The sequence below is a fragment of the Lepisma saccharinum genome, chromosome 4, assembly GCF_977018435.1.
Source record: "Lepisma saccharinum chromosome 4, izLepSacc3.1, whole genome shotgun sequence".
Taxonomy (NCBI): Eukaryota; Metazoa; Arthropoda; class Insecta; order Zygentoma; family Lepismatidae; genus Lepisma; species Lepisma saccharinum.
In genome coordinates this window covers 46,984,653-47,002,448 of record NC_139232.1, presented here as the reverse complement: position 1 = coordinate 47,002,448, position 17,796 = coordinate 46,984,653, and the positions used below count along the sequence as shown (strand labels likewise).

The 17,796-nt window shown below is 37.2% G+C and overlaps 1 protein-coding gene across 2 annotated transcripts in view; it reads right to left on the bottom strand.

Annotated features, from left to right (window-relative positions):
* LOC145986447 (late secretory pathway protein AVL9 homolog) overlaps nt 1-17,796 on the bottom strand; it is a 73,475-nt gene that overhangs the window by 53,427 nt on the left and 2,252 nt on the right. For both annotated transcript variants that reach the window (XM_083120466.1, XM_083120467.1), the window contains exons 2-4: nt 11,253-11,459; nt 5,707-5,935; nt 870-1,059 (exon numbers count right to left, since the gene is read on the bottom strand). In XM_083120466.1, the coding sequence (XP_082976592.1) occupies nt 870-1,059; nt 5,707-5,935; nt 11,253-11,459 (626 nt within the window). The remainder of the gene's footprint in view (nt 1-869; nt 1,060-5,706; nt 5,936-11,252; nt 11,460-17,796) is intronic.

Genomic DNA, 17,796 nt, shown 5'->3' with positions numbered 1-17,796 from the left:
AGTATGTGTTAATGACGAAAATGAACATGAAAGTGACCACATGACTGAAAGTGAACATGACACTGCTCGGTTCTTACATATTTAGGCACTGTCTCCCCAGCCTAAGCATGCAACTGATGTTAACTTTATGATGTTACATCACTTAGAAAGTGCAGCAGAAAATTTCAGCTGATCTTAAAAAAAAGACGCAAAAAGAACGTTCAGCATGCATGCACAGTATAATTCACGTATTTCACACCTTAAAGATAGTTAAATGGTTGGGGGATATGTGCATACATGTGCCAATGTATGTTACAGAAAATTATGCACCAAATGCAGGGTTTACAATGACTTGGTAGTAGATCAGGTATAGAAATTACAGATACAATAAACAATTACGTAAAAAACTGGGACATAAATATTGCTATTTATTTTGAACAAAGTAATATGATAATGCATACAAACAATTTATATAAATATCAGACTGGTCTGGTAAAATTATCAACCATAACTGCTTTCAGTAATGTACTTAAGAGAGTCGACTGTGCTACTTGCCAAAATGAGACTGAATGATGCTTGTACATCGGTAATTTTATCTTGCTTTTCCACTTCTCAAATTAATTACAGCAATGAGGATGAATGGTGAATTGTTAAAGACCAAGGAACACATATAATGAGTCTCCATGTCTTACCCAGGACCCTGGATTTGAGAAAATGTAGCTCACCTCTCTAGCACAGAGGCTGGCGAGAGTGAATGCTTAGGTTTCTTTGGGAGACATTTTTCGAAAGTTATTAAATGCAATGTATTATTTGATCCTGATTTCTTAAAATTATTCACTAAACACCCTTAGAGTACATCATAAATTCCACATGACATGCACCCAACTTACTTCACACATGCTGATTCCTTGAGCCCTTTTTCCAGCATTCCAGGATGTAATGAGAGCAGAGAGAGAATAGTTGTGCACAACTGTTGCACAGGAGACTTGAAAAACAGGACTTTCCTCTCCAGAAGTAATAACTTAAACATCAAAACTGCTTTGTGCTTGAAGTGGAGAATGAAGTCTCGCAGAGAGAGACCTGAGAACATATAAGATTCACATTAAAGTAAACAAAATATGGTTATATATTTATATTCATATAGCAAACTTATGCACACGCACATACACAGGGATGATCAGCTATTGATTTTTATGGCACACCATGGCTCCAAACAACGTATTTTCATCTTGAATATACTGGTTCAGCTATGACCATCACAGTTCATATACTGCTACAAATGTAGTGGCAAGTATCTAATAATGTAACTGATAAAACTCCAATGTGACTATAATCTACATGCAATTAAGTGAAGTTGCATTATTTGAACATATTCAATGTAACTTAAGCAATTTACACCAAATTTCACTTTTACTTTCAAATGTAAGATTTTTAGGGGCATCTACCTTAAATGAGCCAGGCCAAGCTTGGAGTATGCAGAAGTCGTGGGGGTTTCCACATGTGGAAATTAGCCCGTAACTTATGCAGCAAAATAAAGGAATACTGCTTAAGAGGGCGGGGGAGTTTGGCGAAGGTCGTTGTGGAAAGTGCTTAAATTTAACATGGGCTTTTTTGCATTTTGTTGAATATAACGTTTTAGGACAAAAAATTTCCGGAAAACACGAAGTAGATGTGAACTTACTTTATGAAACTTTGAGTACATGACACATTTATGCAATTTCAATTTGATAAATGTGCACAAATTGCATTATTTTTTTTCAATTACCCATAAGAAAATACGTAAATAAGCACAGAATGGTTTTGCGATTTGCGGGTAGCACAAACGAAAATGGCCATTATGATGCATACTAACGTAATGCTCAATTCTTTTATGACCAATCTAGAATGGGCTTTTCTTTCAAAAGACACTTGCACAGCCAAAAATGATTGTTTAAAAATCTCATGTATTATCAACGGTGAAAGATACGGCCGCCAGCATGCTCTGAAATTGCAAGCAGTTTGCCACTTGACCACTACATGCCTCTGTTGCAAAATTGCCCCAGGCTGAGGGAGAGGGCTAGTTCGCGCGGGTGTTTGAATCCTCTGCACAGCTGGGTTCCGTCCCCTTGTCGGCAAAGATCTCTTAGCTGTCACTACTTGAATTATTGCCTTTTCCTCAGGCAAGAAACCAAGAAAGCAGGAAGATCATCCTTTTGCCGGATGTTTAGGTGTAGAGTAGGGATGGCCAAACGGATCCGGATCTGAAAATTCCAGGTCCGAAATACCGGATCTGGATCCGGTAGTTTCATATCCCAATCCCATTATAATATTACCACACCTTAAAAGGTATTATGATCTTCGATTACAAAGAAATTTTTCATTTGTTAGTCCTACAAGATTTTTTTCCAAGTGTTGTTCCTAAAATAATTTGCTACTCATCGGCTAACACACTCGTGCACAAAAATAATCTTACTTGTTTAACATAAAATTTCAGAGGTGCTTTTGTAAATTCCATTGAAACGAATATGTATTCATTCGAATGTATTGGAAATGGAAACACACATAAATGTGAGACATTCCATTCCAGGATGAAACCTTTAACCCATTTCACAAGATATAAATGTTATACAAAAATTATACAATTGTTCTACAGTTACAGTTTTAAAAATTAAAATAAAACATTATAATATATGTAGTGTTATATAATTACAAAGTGTAAGACTAACAAGGGAGATTATCTAAGTGTCCCCCTCCGACTTCATGAAACTTGGCAGCTGTATAGAGGGGCCCAAAGGAAGAAATAGGTGTTTTTTTGTTTCGGCTAAAAAACTGTTCTAGGAGGGCAACCCCCCCCTCCCAAATGTTAAAATGAGGAGAAATTGAAGTGGGGATCTGACCCCTGTGTCCCCCTCCGATTTCCATGAAACTTGGCAGGTGTATAGAGAGGGCCAAAGGAAGAAATAAGTGTTTTTTGTTTCGACTAAAAAACTGTTCTAGGGAGCAACCCCCCCCCCCCCCTCAAATTTTAAGAAGAGGACAAACTGAAGTGGGGATCTGACCCCTGTGTCCCCCTCCGATTTCCATGAAGCTTGGCAGGTGTATAGAGGGGCCCAAAGGAAGAAATACGTGTTTTTTTGTTTCAGCTAATGTTTCAAGGCCATGTCACCAAAGATCTGTCACCTTTGACCAAAATATTAATTAATACAATTTGATTTTCTTTACAGTAAGAAACATGTTTTGTATATGCAAAATCATTTTTTGTAACAATGGAAAAAACATGTAACTCTTCAGGCATTTTTTATTTGAATCTGTACCCTTTGATTGGCTTAGAAAAAAATTCATGGAGCTATAATGGTTGCATGCTGAAATATAATTATTTTATTAATGTACTACACTCCTGAAACAAAAAGCCAGGAGCGACATATACTTAGTTCATTCAAATGAGAAAAGGTCCATTTTATTTTTTCTGAAAAAGCGTTTTATACGAGACAGTAATTTCATGTGTTTTGTATACCCACAGGTATACGTGACGTTTTAGTAATGAGGCATCTGCGCATGCGCAAGTGTGTCCAGGTAGCACGTGTCCGTTATCTAATCACCTTCAATTTCTTCCCCCAGGTGTAACACTGTGCTGAACAATGGATGTGTCCAAGGAAGAACAGCAGGGTGTCATTCGGTTTCTTCATGCCGAAGGAGTACATCCAGCGGACATTCATAGGAGAATGAAAGTTGTGTATGAAAAATGTGTATCGGACAAAACAGTGAGAAAATGGTGTAGGCATTTTCGTGGTGGACGAAACACACTGAAGGACGATGCTCGGCCGGGACAGTTGAAAAATCGCATTCCTGATTGGACAGTGGCTGCTATTGACAACCTTATTCAAGAAGACAATACGAATATCCCTGGCAGCCATTAGCGAACATGTGAACGTGTCATTGGGTAGTGTGCATGACATTGTGAGGCACAGACTGGGTTACAGGAAAGTGTGCGCACAATGGGTGCTAAAGTGTTTGCCAGAGAACAAAAATGTGCAGAATGGGAATGTCATTGGCTCATTTGATGCGATACAGGATTGAACGTGAGTACTTTATCAGCAAAATAATTGCTGGAGATGAATTCATCTGCCCGTATTACCAGCCAGAATCAAGGATGGAGACAGGATGGAATGGAAGCATACAGGTTCACCAAAACCAAAGAAAAGCAAGTTACAACCTATAAGTTGGCAAACTTATGATGACCGTATTTTTCAATGACCAAGGGCCACTGCTAGTGGAGTTCCTTCCGGAGGGACACACAATTAACACAAACACGTACTGTGAAACACTGCATCGTCTACGGACATCAATCAAGAATAAGCATAGAGGAAAACTCTGCAAAGGCATCATTGTCCCCATACAGCCAGACAGAGACAGGATCTGTTGCAATCATTCCATTGGGAAGTGCTAGATTACCCTGCATACAGTTCTGACTTGAGTCCAATGTGAAAGAGTCCATGTGATTTTCACATTTTTGGACCTATGAACAAGCACCTCAGAGGACGACGTTTTGCCTCGAGTCCTGAGCTGCAGGAAGCTGTCAGGGATTTTATTTCATTCCCAGCACAAGGAATTCATAACCTTGTTTCAAAGTGGAACCAGTGTCTTACCTCATACGGTGAATATGTGTAGCCAACTACTGTAATAAAGTTTCTGCAAGGAAATGGACCTTTTCATTTGAATGCACCTAATATTAGCAAATCCTGAAAACTTTGACCTCCTGTAACTGTAAATGTACAAGCTAGAAGTGTCAAAAACTTCGTTCAAATCTGTGTCGGTAAGTGACATTTGGTTCTTCATTGGATGATTTGACATGGAATGACTGTATAGTGAGTTTCATGTTCTAACATTGTGTACAACTATTTATGGATATCCGTTTACCTGTTATGAGAGCAGGAGCACAAAAGAAAATGCAGCACACTTAAAAAAACTAGGTAAACATTACACCAACATTGTTAAGGATAAAAAGAGTTCCTGTTCCTGCTCTCTGACAAGTAAGTCAACCATGCTTTCAGGGGCTTATCCAGACTTTCCCATTTGGTGGGTGTACGTTTGTATGCACGTATGAAGTAGGGGGGGGGGGGAAATATCTTTATATGATGTAATTTTTGTTTATGTTATTATTTTTGTTGTTCTTTTTCTACTGTTATACATTTCAATGTAAAATGGCTAACGCTGTATTTGGAATTAGTGTTAAATAAATAAATTTAGACTTATGGGGGGTTGAAGTGTGTGGATAAATCACTCCACATTTTGTTCTGCTCATGGCACTGAAAAAAGTTTGTCCAACCTGGGCTAACCCTGGATAATAGCCAAGCAAGAGACAATGGAACTACAAAAATTAATTTATTAATTTGCTTTATTTTACTTCGTTTTTGTGCCACTTTTGGCTGATTTGCGAAGATGAGGATGAGTGATGATATGATGAATGGACCCTCATAAACATCCACGCCCAGGCCGGAATGGAACTACAAAAAAGTACACACAATTTTAAACAATCAGTGTAGGCCGAGCAGTTACTAACGTATTGACAATTGTGAATATAAGTGAAATAATATTGAAAACTACAGGTTCAAATTTCGTCACAATGAAAAACACTGAATGATACTTTCAGAGAATCTAAACATACTGCAAAGAAAAATAAAACACATATTTCATTAATTGTGAATCAAAACAAAAATAAACATATGCTCCAATATGTATCATACGTACCTACAAACAGCTGAGATGAATCTAACATCTCTTGTGTGACACAGCTCCTAAGATTATGGTAAGTATCTTGTAAAAGTGACACTTTACTGAAGTCGCCTTCCTGAAAGTATGCATGGGTGATCAAAGCCATCTTCACTTGTATGTGCCCATACAGCGGAAGCGTGCTGAGCACACACACAGACTTCTGAACTGTTCCACGAGTTATGTCAGCAGTCCTATTTGTCAGTTTCTGGAGAAGGAAAGATATGTATTACAGATGTAACAAGCCAGGAAACTGACAGATTCTGATGTACTTGTGGGACTGATTCAGATACACAGAACATCCAACTGCCATGCAAGAGACCTGGGTTTGATTTCCAGAACAGGTGATTGTAGATGAGATTTTTCCAACACCCTGGGAGGTAAGGGTGGCTGGAACATCATGCTGATCACATCACCCCAACATGACCAATATCGAGAACAGAGCTTTACCTTTTTCTTCATATTTTAAATATACATACATATACTTGTACACTCAAGATACAGCCACTTGAATATGTAGTGTGGAAAACGGGACAGTTCTGCACTCTCAGGGGTTTCCTCTGAATTATGATCCGCTAGAGGCGCTGCTGTCGCTCCCACTATGTGATATTCCTCTGCTTATAATGGAAGGAAATAGAGTTTTCGCTGCAACGTCTGATTCTTTTACATGAAGCATTCCTATGAATGTCATAATTGTTATGATATTTGGAACAGTGGATTTGGAGATATTAACGGACATTCTAGACAGACCACGTCCTGTTATCGTGACTTTCATTCATAATACGAGAGAAAATATATGCGTGGAATGCTCTTGGTAACTAAAATTTTTATGTATGATTTAGGTTCATTGTTATCATTAATATTATCATCATCATCATTTATTTTAAGAAATATACACTTTGTATTTTTGAAATTTACTGTCTCTTCTCTTCTGCTCAAACTAATCGCGGGGATGATAACTGATGATTGCATGAAACGACAAAGGAAAACCTTCAAAACTCCCTTAGTGCCATCAACATGAGTGTAAAGCCCCTTTTCCATTACCACAAATTTGCCACGCAGCATGCGAAACGGGATGTGCCAAGCATTTGATGAAATGGAAACTGTCTGCAACATGTCACGGCGCAAGTGCCAGGGACAAAATTGCCCCAAACGATTTTGACGCACAACATGCACCGCGGACAATGGAAACAGCCTGCAGCAAGTTCCTGAGGCATGGGCATGCGCACTAGAGCAGAAACCGACGACGCGACTATGGTGTCAAGACACAACATCCAGTTATTTGAGCGTAGTTGTTGTATTGGTTTTCAAGTTGTACGCGAGTGTTTGCTTTGTGGACAATATGGAGTGGTCGAAAACTTATAGAGCAATATGAACAGGAGTCAGTGTTGTGGAATATCACCAGTTCGAACCAAAGAAACTCAAACTGTAGGGGCGATGCCGCTGCCAACATTTCACCAGGTGCAACTGGTCCTCAACATGTACTGGTTTTTTTGTAATCTCTGGTCCAACAAGATTTAATAACAATTCAAAATCAGTTGCAGTTACTCTTACAAAGTTGTCGTATCCACTTTGAAGACGAAAGTCTCTCATCAACGAGTTATATGCTCCTTCCGAATTTCTCTTCGCTAGAAAACTTCTAATCCACCATCTAGGTCGTTTTTGCATCTTTTTTAGAAGTTCATGGTACGTACCTGCCATAACCACAAAACCTGCCACAGCTGTATTGTCCATCTTTACAAGAGTTAAATCCCCACCAAATTATTACAATACAAGAGAAGAAACACTGATCTACTCTAAAGCACTGCGGTCTTTCACTCCAGTGTTGTTGCGGGCGTATTTTGCAGAAGTAGTTTTGAATTGGAAACAGTGCACTAAATGATGTGCAACATGCGCCGGTGCATGTTGCGTCTCATGAGTCTGGAACCTGTCAGCTTAAGGAAACTTTCAGACCAATGGGACAAGCGACGCAGGATGTTCACACTGATGTGACTAGTGACACAGACACTTCCAGACTGTAAAATAGCATTCATTGCGCATGAGGGTCCAAACAGCAAACTGTTCAGCACACGTTCATGTGTCGTATTCGCATGCTGCTTATTACTTCGGTCAGAAAGCTCCTTAAAGGAAGGGTACTCAGATGACCGAAGCGACATGCCACAGGGGGAGTTTCCTACGAAGTGACAAGCGACATGATGCCTTCAGTCTATTAGAAAGCGTTTGCTGCTAATTGTGCGGACAACAGATCTAGGCGACACAATAAGCTGCACTTGTCGCTTTGCCGCTTGCGTGCAGGGTTGGCAAAATTTGTGTGTTCTTTTTAAAAGAAACAAAACAAACAGTGTTTTATGTTTTAAACAAGAACCGAAAAAAAAACATGTTTTAAGCAAATAAAATGTTTAAAACATAATGAATCTTAATTAGGAATCTGTTAATCATCCAAGAATGGACTGTGTTCCTATTGTAAAGTGAATGCTTGACTAACTTCTTAAAATGCATATTTATGTTGGTCTTAAATCTCACATGTAGGCTGTTCGAGAAGCTTCAACTAATCCATACTTGCCAGGCCGCACTCATTCCATATGGTAGCTACTCTGTTTTTTTTAAAAATACATTTTATCATGAATGCAAGAAAATATTAACATTAACAACTATGAGCAGTATGTTAAGTGAAAAACAAAACACATAGTTTTCAACTTTAAAAATATTTTAAACACTTGTAAAAAACAACAGCCAGGTGTTTTAAACGTGGCCCAAAGGTTTCTTTGTTAATTTAATGTACATTTTCAGCCACTGGACAGATTTTTATGCACAATAAAGAAAATGACACAGATTGAATGAAAAGGCAAAGTTACAAAACACGCAAATAACCACAAACTAACATCAAGTATTAAAATGTGTTTTAAACAAGACTGAAAAAAAACATGTTTAAAACACTTTGTTTAAATAATTTGTGAAAAATCAAAGTCGTGTGTTTTAAACGTTTAAAACAAGTTGTCTAAAACAACCCTGCTTGCATGTCGCTCAAACTGGGATATTTCCTCAATAGCTTTGTCGTGGTTTGTTGCATGCGCTATGCATTGTGTCTTGCTTTAGGGAGCTTGCGCACCAAAGTGACAAGTGGCACCTATTCATGGGCAGGCTGTAACAAGAGTTCCTAGACACCAAACCACTTCTTAGACACCAAACCACTTCTCTGGCTGAGATTCATAGATGACATCTTCCTCCTCTGGGAACAATGCAAACCCTCCCTCACAACCTTCCTAAACCAACTGAATGACTTCACCACACTCAAATTCACCTGGTTCCACTCCAAAGACCAACTGACCTTCCTAGATGTGGATGTCCACATCGTGGGAGACCACTTGGAAACATCCATACATATCAAACCAACCAACCACCTCCAGTATCTTCATTACTCCAGCTCTCACCCCTACCACATCAAAAAGCAATTCCATTCTCTCAAGCCCTCAGAGCAATGCCTCAACTCATCTTGCCTAAACTACAACCTAAGTCTGCACCAAGCCCTAATCAATCGCGGCTACCAATCCAACCTCCTCAGACAAATCACCAGAGCCACCTCCCGCACAAAACAATAAAAAAACATGCCCCCTGCACTGATCACCCATTATTACCCTCACCTCATGAAAATTAAACACACCCTCCACCCCATCTTATAGAGACATTTTTCAAAACACACTCAGGGTCCTCTTCCATCATACCCCCAACCTCAAGAACATCTTGGTCGGAAAAACACCCATTGCCCTTACCCCACACACCAGCCCACAGGTGCAAGACCTGTCCCATATTCATCACCTCCCTCACTTTACAGTTTACTACTGCTGCTGGTGCATTCACCCTTTATCTTCATTTTCCAAATCTGTGGTAACTTCTACCTTGGAGAAATCTCTACCCCCTTGAACCTCAGAATCAATAACCACCAATCCTCAACCCAAAACTCCCGACGTCACTGTTACCACCCACAACCAACAGCCACATCACCACCTTTAACAACTGTTTCCTTCAGGTGATTATCCACTTATTACCCCTATAGACTGACACCTCCTCCAGCAGGCAATGGGAAAGGGTCTTCATATTGTGCATGCATGCCACTATAGCCTCCCAGACTCAACCTAGCCACACCCAATAATCAGCCCCCTTTTTTCTGCCTCAACTCCACCCAGCACCAACTAGGCAGTAAACACTGATAAAACTACTTTCTCATCAACACCAGTGATTTATCACTTCTTTCTGGCTATACTGCTGTACTGACATGATCTTCAGTATTCTGTGCTTCCACTCTGAACATGCGGTGAAGCCACAAAATATCAAGTACCATTTCTGTTTGTGGTAAGTGTTTACCTTACATATTTTTGTATATACATATAAATAAACGCACGAATAGATTGAGGAAAAGAGCCAGAAGAGCATATAAACAAAAAATATGTAAGGTAGCAGACAGTAAACAACACAAACAGAAATAGTACTACTTGATATTTCTGTTTGTGGTAAGTGTTTTCTGTCTCCTACCTTTTTTATATAAAACTAGCTGATTGCCCGGCATTGCCCGGGTATTTATTTATCCCAATCTTCTATTAGACAGGAAAATAATGAATTGTAACTATAGTGTAAAATGAACTCTGAGTTGAACGGCATTGGGAGTGTCACTATTCATTTTAGTGACCCCAAAAACTATGGATTCCACACTAACATCGGTCGTTTTAGATTATTTTTACATGTCACCCTCTTCCCCCCACCCGTAGGGGTGTCTTGCCCCCACAGCATTTCTTTCCAGATTGTAAGTGATATGTGTTAAAATTGCTCGAGGATAGCAATATCACACCTTCTGTGTAGGCAACCAACTTCACCATGCTGTGTTGCAGGAAGCATAACTTGCACGATATGATATGAAAATGCCACGCAACAGAATGCTCTTTTATGTCCCCTTCCCACCCCTAAGGGTGCCGGGGGTGTCTTACCCCCACAGTATTTCTTTCGAGATTGCAAGTGATACGTGTACCAAGTTTCGTTGAAATTGGTCCAGGCGTTCGAGAGTTATTGCTGAACAAACAAACACACACATACATCCATTTTTATATATATATATATAAAGATTATTCCTAACAACAATCAGTTGCATTAACATATACTGTTGTCTTTTTTCTGGGACACGCTGAGAAGAAAAAAACTAAACTCCATGGCACAAGAGTCCTCCAAGGATCAGGGCCTGTCAGAGCAGTATTTGCATTAGCTGAAATATGGTCAGCGTATCAAGTCCCATCACCACTGTTTTCTTGCTTTTGAGACCAGAGCCCGCTACTTCATTTTTCAAGTAGCTCCCCAATTATTCTCATGATGCCACAATTTTGGGGGTTTCCACCGGGTTTCCACCAAAGGTGAAAGTGCTAACCATTTGGCTATGCGGGAAAGATATCCCAAGTTTAACTGCAGTTCCAAACTCATTTTCAAAGTATAAGCTTTGCTTAAATAAAATTAACTGGTTTATACTTCAATAACTCACTCACCTCAACTGGTATCTGTCTAAAACAAGATATTCCATAAACAGTTTGTTTAGGGTCCTTGAGGCTTGGCAGATGGAAATACACTGTATCTTCTTCAAAGTTGTGAGAACCATCTGGGAGTGCCAGGGTTGGTAAGTACTTCCATGCCGTTGGACATTCATTAGATTCATATGGAGCACCTTCTATCAGCGGAGGGAAAGAATACTCAACCTAAAATTAAGAATAAACACACAAAATCTCAAACCAAAAAATATTTTTTGTAAAATATAACCAAATTCTCATACCATCTTTTTTTCAGACTCAGACTTTGCCTTATCATTACAGACTTTGTAAAATCTACCAAGGTGTTTCTTGAGGTTAGCATTTACATTGTAAAACATTTAAAACACATGTCAAGAAAACTTAACTTCTGAGATTTAAAACAAATACAAATCACTGATTTAAATAACTTTAAAGAAATAATTTATAGAACAATGTACATTGGCCTAAGTAATTTGTAGATATCAGAAGCACTTTTGGTGAAAATACATTAATCTCATAATTATTCAATGATGTTTATTAGGCTCTAAGATAGGAAAAGCAAGGGGAAGAATATATGTACTGAGGGGCTGAAGCTTATACAAAAGGAAAATGTAATATGTAAACTGTAAACACACATAAATTTATCTTAATTTCAAATCCAATAATTTTTATTGGTAAAAATAGCAAAAATTTGTGAAGAATAATATACAAAATACTAATCATGTTATCATGTAAATAAACATGGCAGCTAATATTTTGCAAATAATCATTAAAAAAATCGCCAAAATTCAGCTGCAAAGACTGTAAAAAATATTTTAAGTTAACAATTAAATAGTACATCCTGAATGATTTACTTTCACTGGAAGAAAAGTTACTGAAATTATTATAGTTACATTAACACACTCATCAGAAACAGAAAAATGTATATTTACATGCATTAATCAAACTGTTCAAACATTTTACAGGGCTGTTCACCAGAAAAAGCCTTTCTATAAAAGAAGATATATCTACTGTACGGCACTGAAAGATAAACAAGGAATTTTAAGCATGTTTTAAAAAAAATGAAAAATCGATTTAAATAAAAAGAATCAACAAGAATGATTTTTTGAAGTAAAAATGATGATTTTTATCCAACCTGGTTCTTACAAGAAAAAACAACAAAGTAAATTACAATTACGTAAGAAAAGAAACTTACTTTTCTTCATGTCATAAACACTTAACTTACTTGTTCAAATAAATGAAGCACCTTTGTTAACATGTTGACTGCCACCATAAATGGTTATGGATATAATTTCAGTGCTATTTTGTGTTTCCAGTCTGTAGTGTCTCCAACTGATGTTTGATAGTGTAATTTCAGTTTTGTGTCTGTCTAGAAAGTCTGTTTTCATAGAGTGTATGCATTTCCATACCTGTGGTGTCTACATTCATTGCAGTTTCTGAAGTTCCCCACAATTACTTCAACAACACTATATCAAATAACATATTGTTCATGTATGCAAAACCATTTATTTCTTCTCAAATCACTGAGGAAGCTAAGTGAACTTTGCAAAAATATTAATTGTAATCCTTCAATGCATCAAGGTGAGTTTACACCTTATAATATATTAAAATGTTGGTAAATGGCATGCTTTACATCTTCTGTCAAACACTCCCATCACAATTAACATGAGCTCTTAAGGAACTTTGTGGTTCTTAGCATACATATAATTGCAAGATGAGCTTCAATTTGCCTCAACCGAATCCATTGCCAGAGTGCTCTTGAGTCAGTACAGTACTTATCCTAACTCATGAGTCCACAACCCAACTCATTTATGAAAATAGTGTACATTGAGGAAATACAGAACATGGATATTTCACCTGAGTGAAAGTCAAAATGTGTGTGTGTGTGAAAATATTAATCAAGTATGTTTCTTCAATCAACCATCAAGAATGACTTAAAGCATGTTGGAAGGGGCCCACATGCAGTCAAACTTGGATTGGACAAGTGGATTGTCAAGTTAGTTGTTGGAAACTTAAAGAAAAGTTGAATGTGTGCAGGCAGGATAGCATTTTGTAGGTTTGGTGCGTATTACTCACAATTCCAGAATATAAAAAGACGTTAAAAACTGTACTTACGTATATGAGTATGTTGTTCCTATTTTTCTTTCTTCAGGTTCGTATGAACTTAGCATAGTACCACGTTGAAATGTAATAAAAGGATTGTGGACAAGGGTTGTTGTGGATACATTTAAGATATTATATTCTCACCCGAAACTTGTATAAAAAGCTCGTTGTTCACTAAAAACTTGCACAATAAACCTATTATCATGTTAAAAACGTTTAAACACTACAAAACCTGTGTGTATCACTATATACAACTTGCAGGTTCGGCCATTCCTGCCCAACTATGCTTCCTAATCTACATGAAGGTCACTCCTCCACGAACGCCCTTATCACGTCACAAATCCAACGTAAATTCTCATTCTTCTCGAGCAGCTTGGATAACTTCTGGAGTGACGTGGAAACCGATATTGGGTGCAACCTTCCAGGTTTTGTCACATTTTTTTTAAGGAAATTGATCCACCCTTCTTCCAAATTTCCTTCAACCCTATTAAGATTAATCTTCCCCCCTCTACAAAAATTCGCTGTTTCGTACACATTTCTTCCTAACTTCCTCTTTTCTTTCCTAATGATTTCCTTTTTTGGAATTCTATGTCCGCTTTCCAAAATGTGTTCCGAGAGGGCTGTTTTGGGAACTTTTTCTTTTATATCTTTTTCATGTTCGCTCCATCTTTTACCCATATTTTGACCAGTCTGTCCTATGTACTCCTTCCCACATTGAGATTCTATTCGACATACTCCCTTCTGTTATTCTGGTATTTCCCTAGTTGTCTTTCCTTTCTTATAATTTGTAAAATACTTTATTTACCAATTATAAGAAAGGAAAGACGACTAGGGAAATAATAAACCTATTACAAGATAGCCTTTATAAAGTAGTACGTTTGAATAGTAATAGTGGTAAAAAACAAACTGTACAGCCTGAAAGTGCAACTAATTTAGCACTTTTTCATATTAATCTACAATGTATTAGAAAGAAATTACCGGAATTGGAACTTTTTTTGAATGATTTTCCTTGTCATATTTTTTCTGTTAATGAACATTGGTTGGTTAACGATGAAATATATATGTACATCCCCTCAAATTACAAGTTAGCTAGTATTTTTTTCTAGAAAGTCTATGATCCATGGAGGTGTTGGTATTTATGTACCCCTCGATTTTAATAAGGAGTATCAACCGTTAAATATACATCACTTATGTATTGAAGGAGTATTCAAAGTTACAGGCATTGTATTTAACACTTTGAAACTGGTGGTCATATCCATATACCGCATTCCTAATTCAGATTTAAATATGTCTTTGTTACAATGGGAAAAACTTACAAGGTCCATTGATAAGTACCAATTTGATGTTGTTTACATGGGAGATATAAACATATATGTTCTAATTGATAATGCTGTAAAGAAATCATTCTGTGATACTCTCAGGTCTTATGATTATTATGCTAATGATCAAGTAACTAGAATGAAATCTTGCATTGATAATGTGATCACTAATGTTAACAGAAGTCTGATATCCTGTGGAACTATTGAACCCTGCTTATCAGACAACTGCGGTCTGTGGCTCATTTTACCCATTTTAATTTATACCACACCCCCACCACAAAAACTACAAGTTTTAGATTGCTTGGTCAAACTAATATAAGAAACCTTAGAGATAAGCTTAATGAAATAAATTTCTATGAATTGTTAAGTACTTGTAATAATTTGATTGCATGGAACAAATTTACACATACAATTGTCGATATTTATAATGAGTGCTGCCCAATAAAATATAGAACTATCAGCACTGGTAAGAAGAAAATGAGAACACATCTAACATGGTTCACTCCTAAATTAGCGAACCTTAGAGCTATTATGCTCAGACTACATGGTAATGCCAAAAATGGCGATCAAACTGCTAAATTGAACTAATGAGATTAAAAAAAAAAATTAGAAAGGAAATAAAATTAGCTAAGCTAAAAGCTAATGAAGAGTACATAGCTAAGGCAAGTAATAAATGCAAAGCTGCCTGGTCAATAATCAAAAAGGAAACTAAGATAACGGACGAAACAAAGTTGCCAAGTATCACACCCAATGAGTCTAATAGTTTCTTTATAAACAATCAAGAACATTTAAACAAAATTCCTGTGAACTATGAAGACAATGTCAACAACGACCTTAATGGCTATCTTGGTAGGCAAAGTTTCCCACAATTTAATCATATAAACTTTAAGTGGATACTGATTAGTACGGATGAAATTGTCAAAAATGAAAAACTCCTATAGTGAAGATTTTTTCGGTCAATCAATCTTTATTATAAAGTACATAATTGACATAATAGCTCTTCCAATTACATATCTTATTCATGGGACATTAAATGATGGTATTTTTCCTGATAACCTAAAAAATATCTATAACAGTCCCTATCCACAAAAAGGGTGATAGAGATAACCCTGGTAACTACCGGCTTATTTCACTTGTTCCAGTGTTTTCTAAAATTATAGAGTACTGTGTAAAAAAGCAATTGACCCCTTATTTTGAACAGAATTCACTTATTAATGTAGCCCACTTTGGATTCAGATTGGGGCTATCTACTATTAATGCGGTAGAGACGGTCGTAAATGAGATAATTAATGGTTTTGAGTCTGCTCATATACATGTAGTACTTTGATAGATTTAAGTAAGGCCTTTGATACAGTTGCGCATGAAATCTTGTTTAAAAAACTACAGTATTATGGTATAAAGGGTATCGAACTATCTCTTCTTAAGTCTTATCTCACTAATCGGAGACAGATAGTAAAATTTAATAATAAGAAATCTGATGAGCTAGACATTTTGTCTGTGTCCCCCAAGGATCAATATTAGGTCCATTTTTGTTTTTAGTTTATATGAATGACCTACCTAATTGCCTACCGTATATTCTATTTATTACAAATGATCATAACAGTTGGGCTGAAAAAGTTCATAGGCTGACTCATAGATGGCGTTACTAGAATTAAATCCATGTGATTTTTACTTAGTACTAACCTTCAAAAGATACGTGTATAAATTTCACAGCTGACGGATAATTAGTTCGTGAGATATAGCATTGTGAGTGAAGCAGCTTTTGTTATTGTGAAAAAATGGATAAAAAAGAATTTTGTGTGTTAATAAGCATTGCTTTTTGGCGAAAAAAAATACTGTTGAAGCCAAGGCTTGGCTTGATAAACATTATTCGGACTCTGCACCAGGAAAATCAACCGTTGAGAAGTGGTTTGCTAAATTTAAACGAGGCGAAATGAGCATCGAAGACGATGCACGCAGTGGATGCCCCAAAGAGGCTGTTACCGACGAAAACATCAAAAAAGTCCACAAAATAATTTTAAATGATCGTAAAGTGAAGTTGATCGAGATAGCTGAGACTTTAAAAATATCAAAGGAACGTGTTGGACATATTGTGCATGAATATTTGAACATGCGAAAGCTGTGTGCAAAATGGGTGCTGCGCGTGCTCACAATCGATCAAAAGCAACAACGTTTTGATGATTCGGAGCAATGTTTAGCGATATTCAACCGTAATAAACACGAATTTCTCCGTCGATATATTACAAAGGATGAAACATGGCTCCATAACTACACTCCAGAGTCCAATCGACAGTCAGCCGAGTGGACTGCACGTGATGAACCGAATCCAAAGCGTGGAAAGATGCAACAGTCGGCTGGCAAGGTTATGGCATCAGTATTCTGGGATGCGCATGGTATTATATTTATCGATTACCTCAAAAAGGGCCAGACCATCAACAGCGATTATTACATAGCGTTGTTGGAGCATTTAAAGGATGAAATCACGAAAAAACGGCCCCATTTGAAGAAGAAAAAAGTGCTGTTTCATCACTGCTGTTTCACAAATCAATGAAAACGATGGCAAAATTATATGAATTAGACTACGAATTGCTTCCCCATCCACCATATTCTCCAGATCTGGCCCCCAGTGACTTTTTCCTGTTTGCAGACCTTAAAAGAATGCTCGCTGGAAAGAAATTTAGCACTGATGAAGAGGTAATCGCCGAAACTGAGGCCTATTTTGAGGCTAAAGACAAATCGTACTATAAAAATGGCATCGAAAAATTGTATGACTGCTATAATCGTTGTATCGCCCTCAAAGGCAACTATATTGAATAATAAAATCGAATTTTGTCAAAAAAATATTTTTTACTATGTTAGCCTACGAACTTTTCAGCCCAACTGTTAGTATTCTTAATCTTAGTATCAAAAATAAAGAAATGTTAAATGCTTCCTCTTTATGGTTTAAAACAAATAGCTTGGTGTTAAATATGACAAAAACAGAAACTCACTTTTTCTACTTAAATAACCCATGCACCTTAATAATCAGGATTATGCAAAATTGCTTGGCATATATTTAGATACAAAATTAAACTGGTCAGTTCATACCCAGGAACTATGTAAGA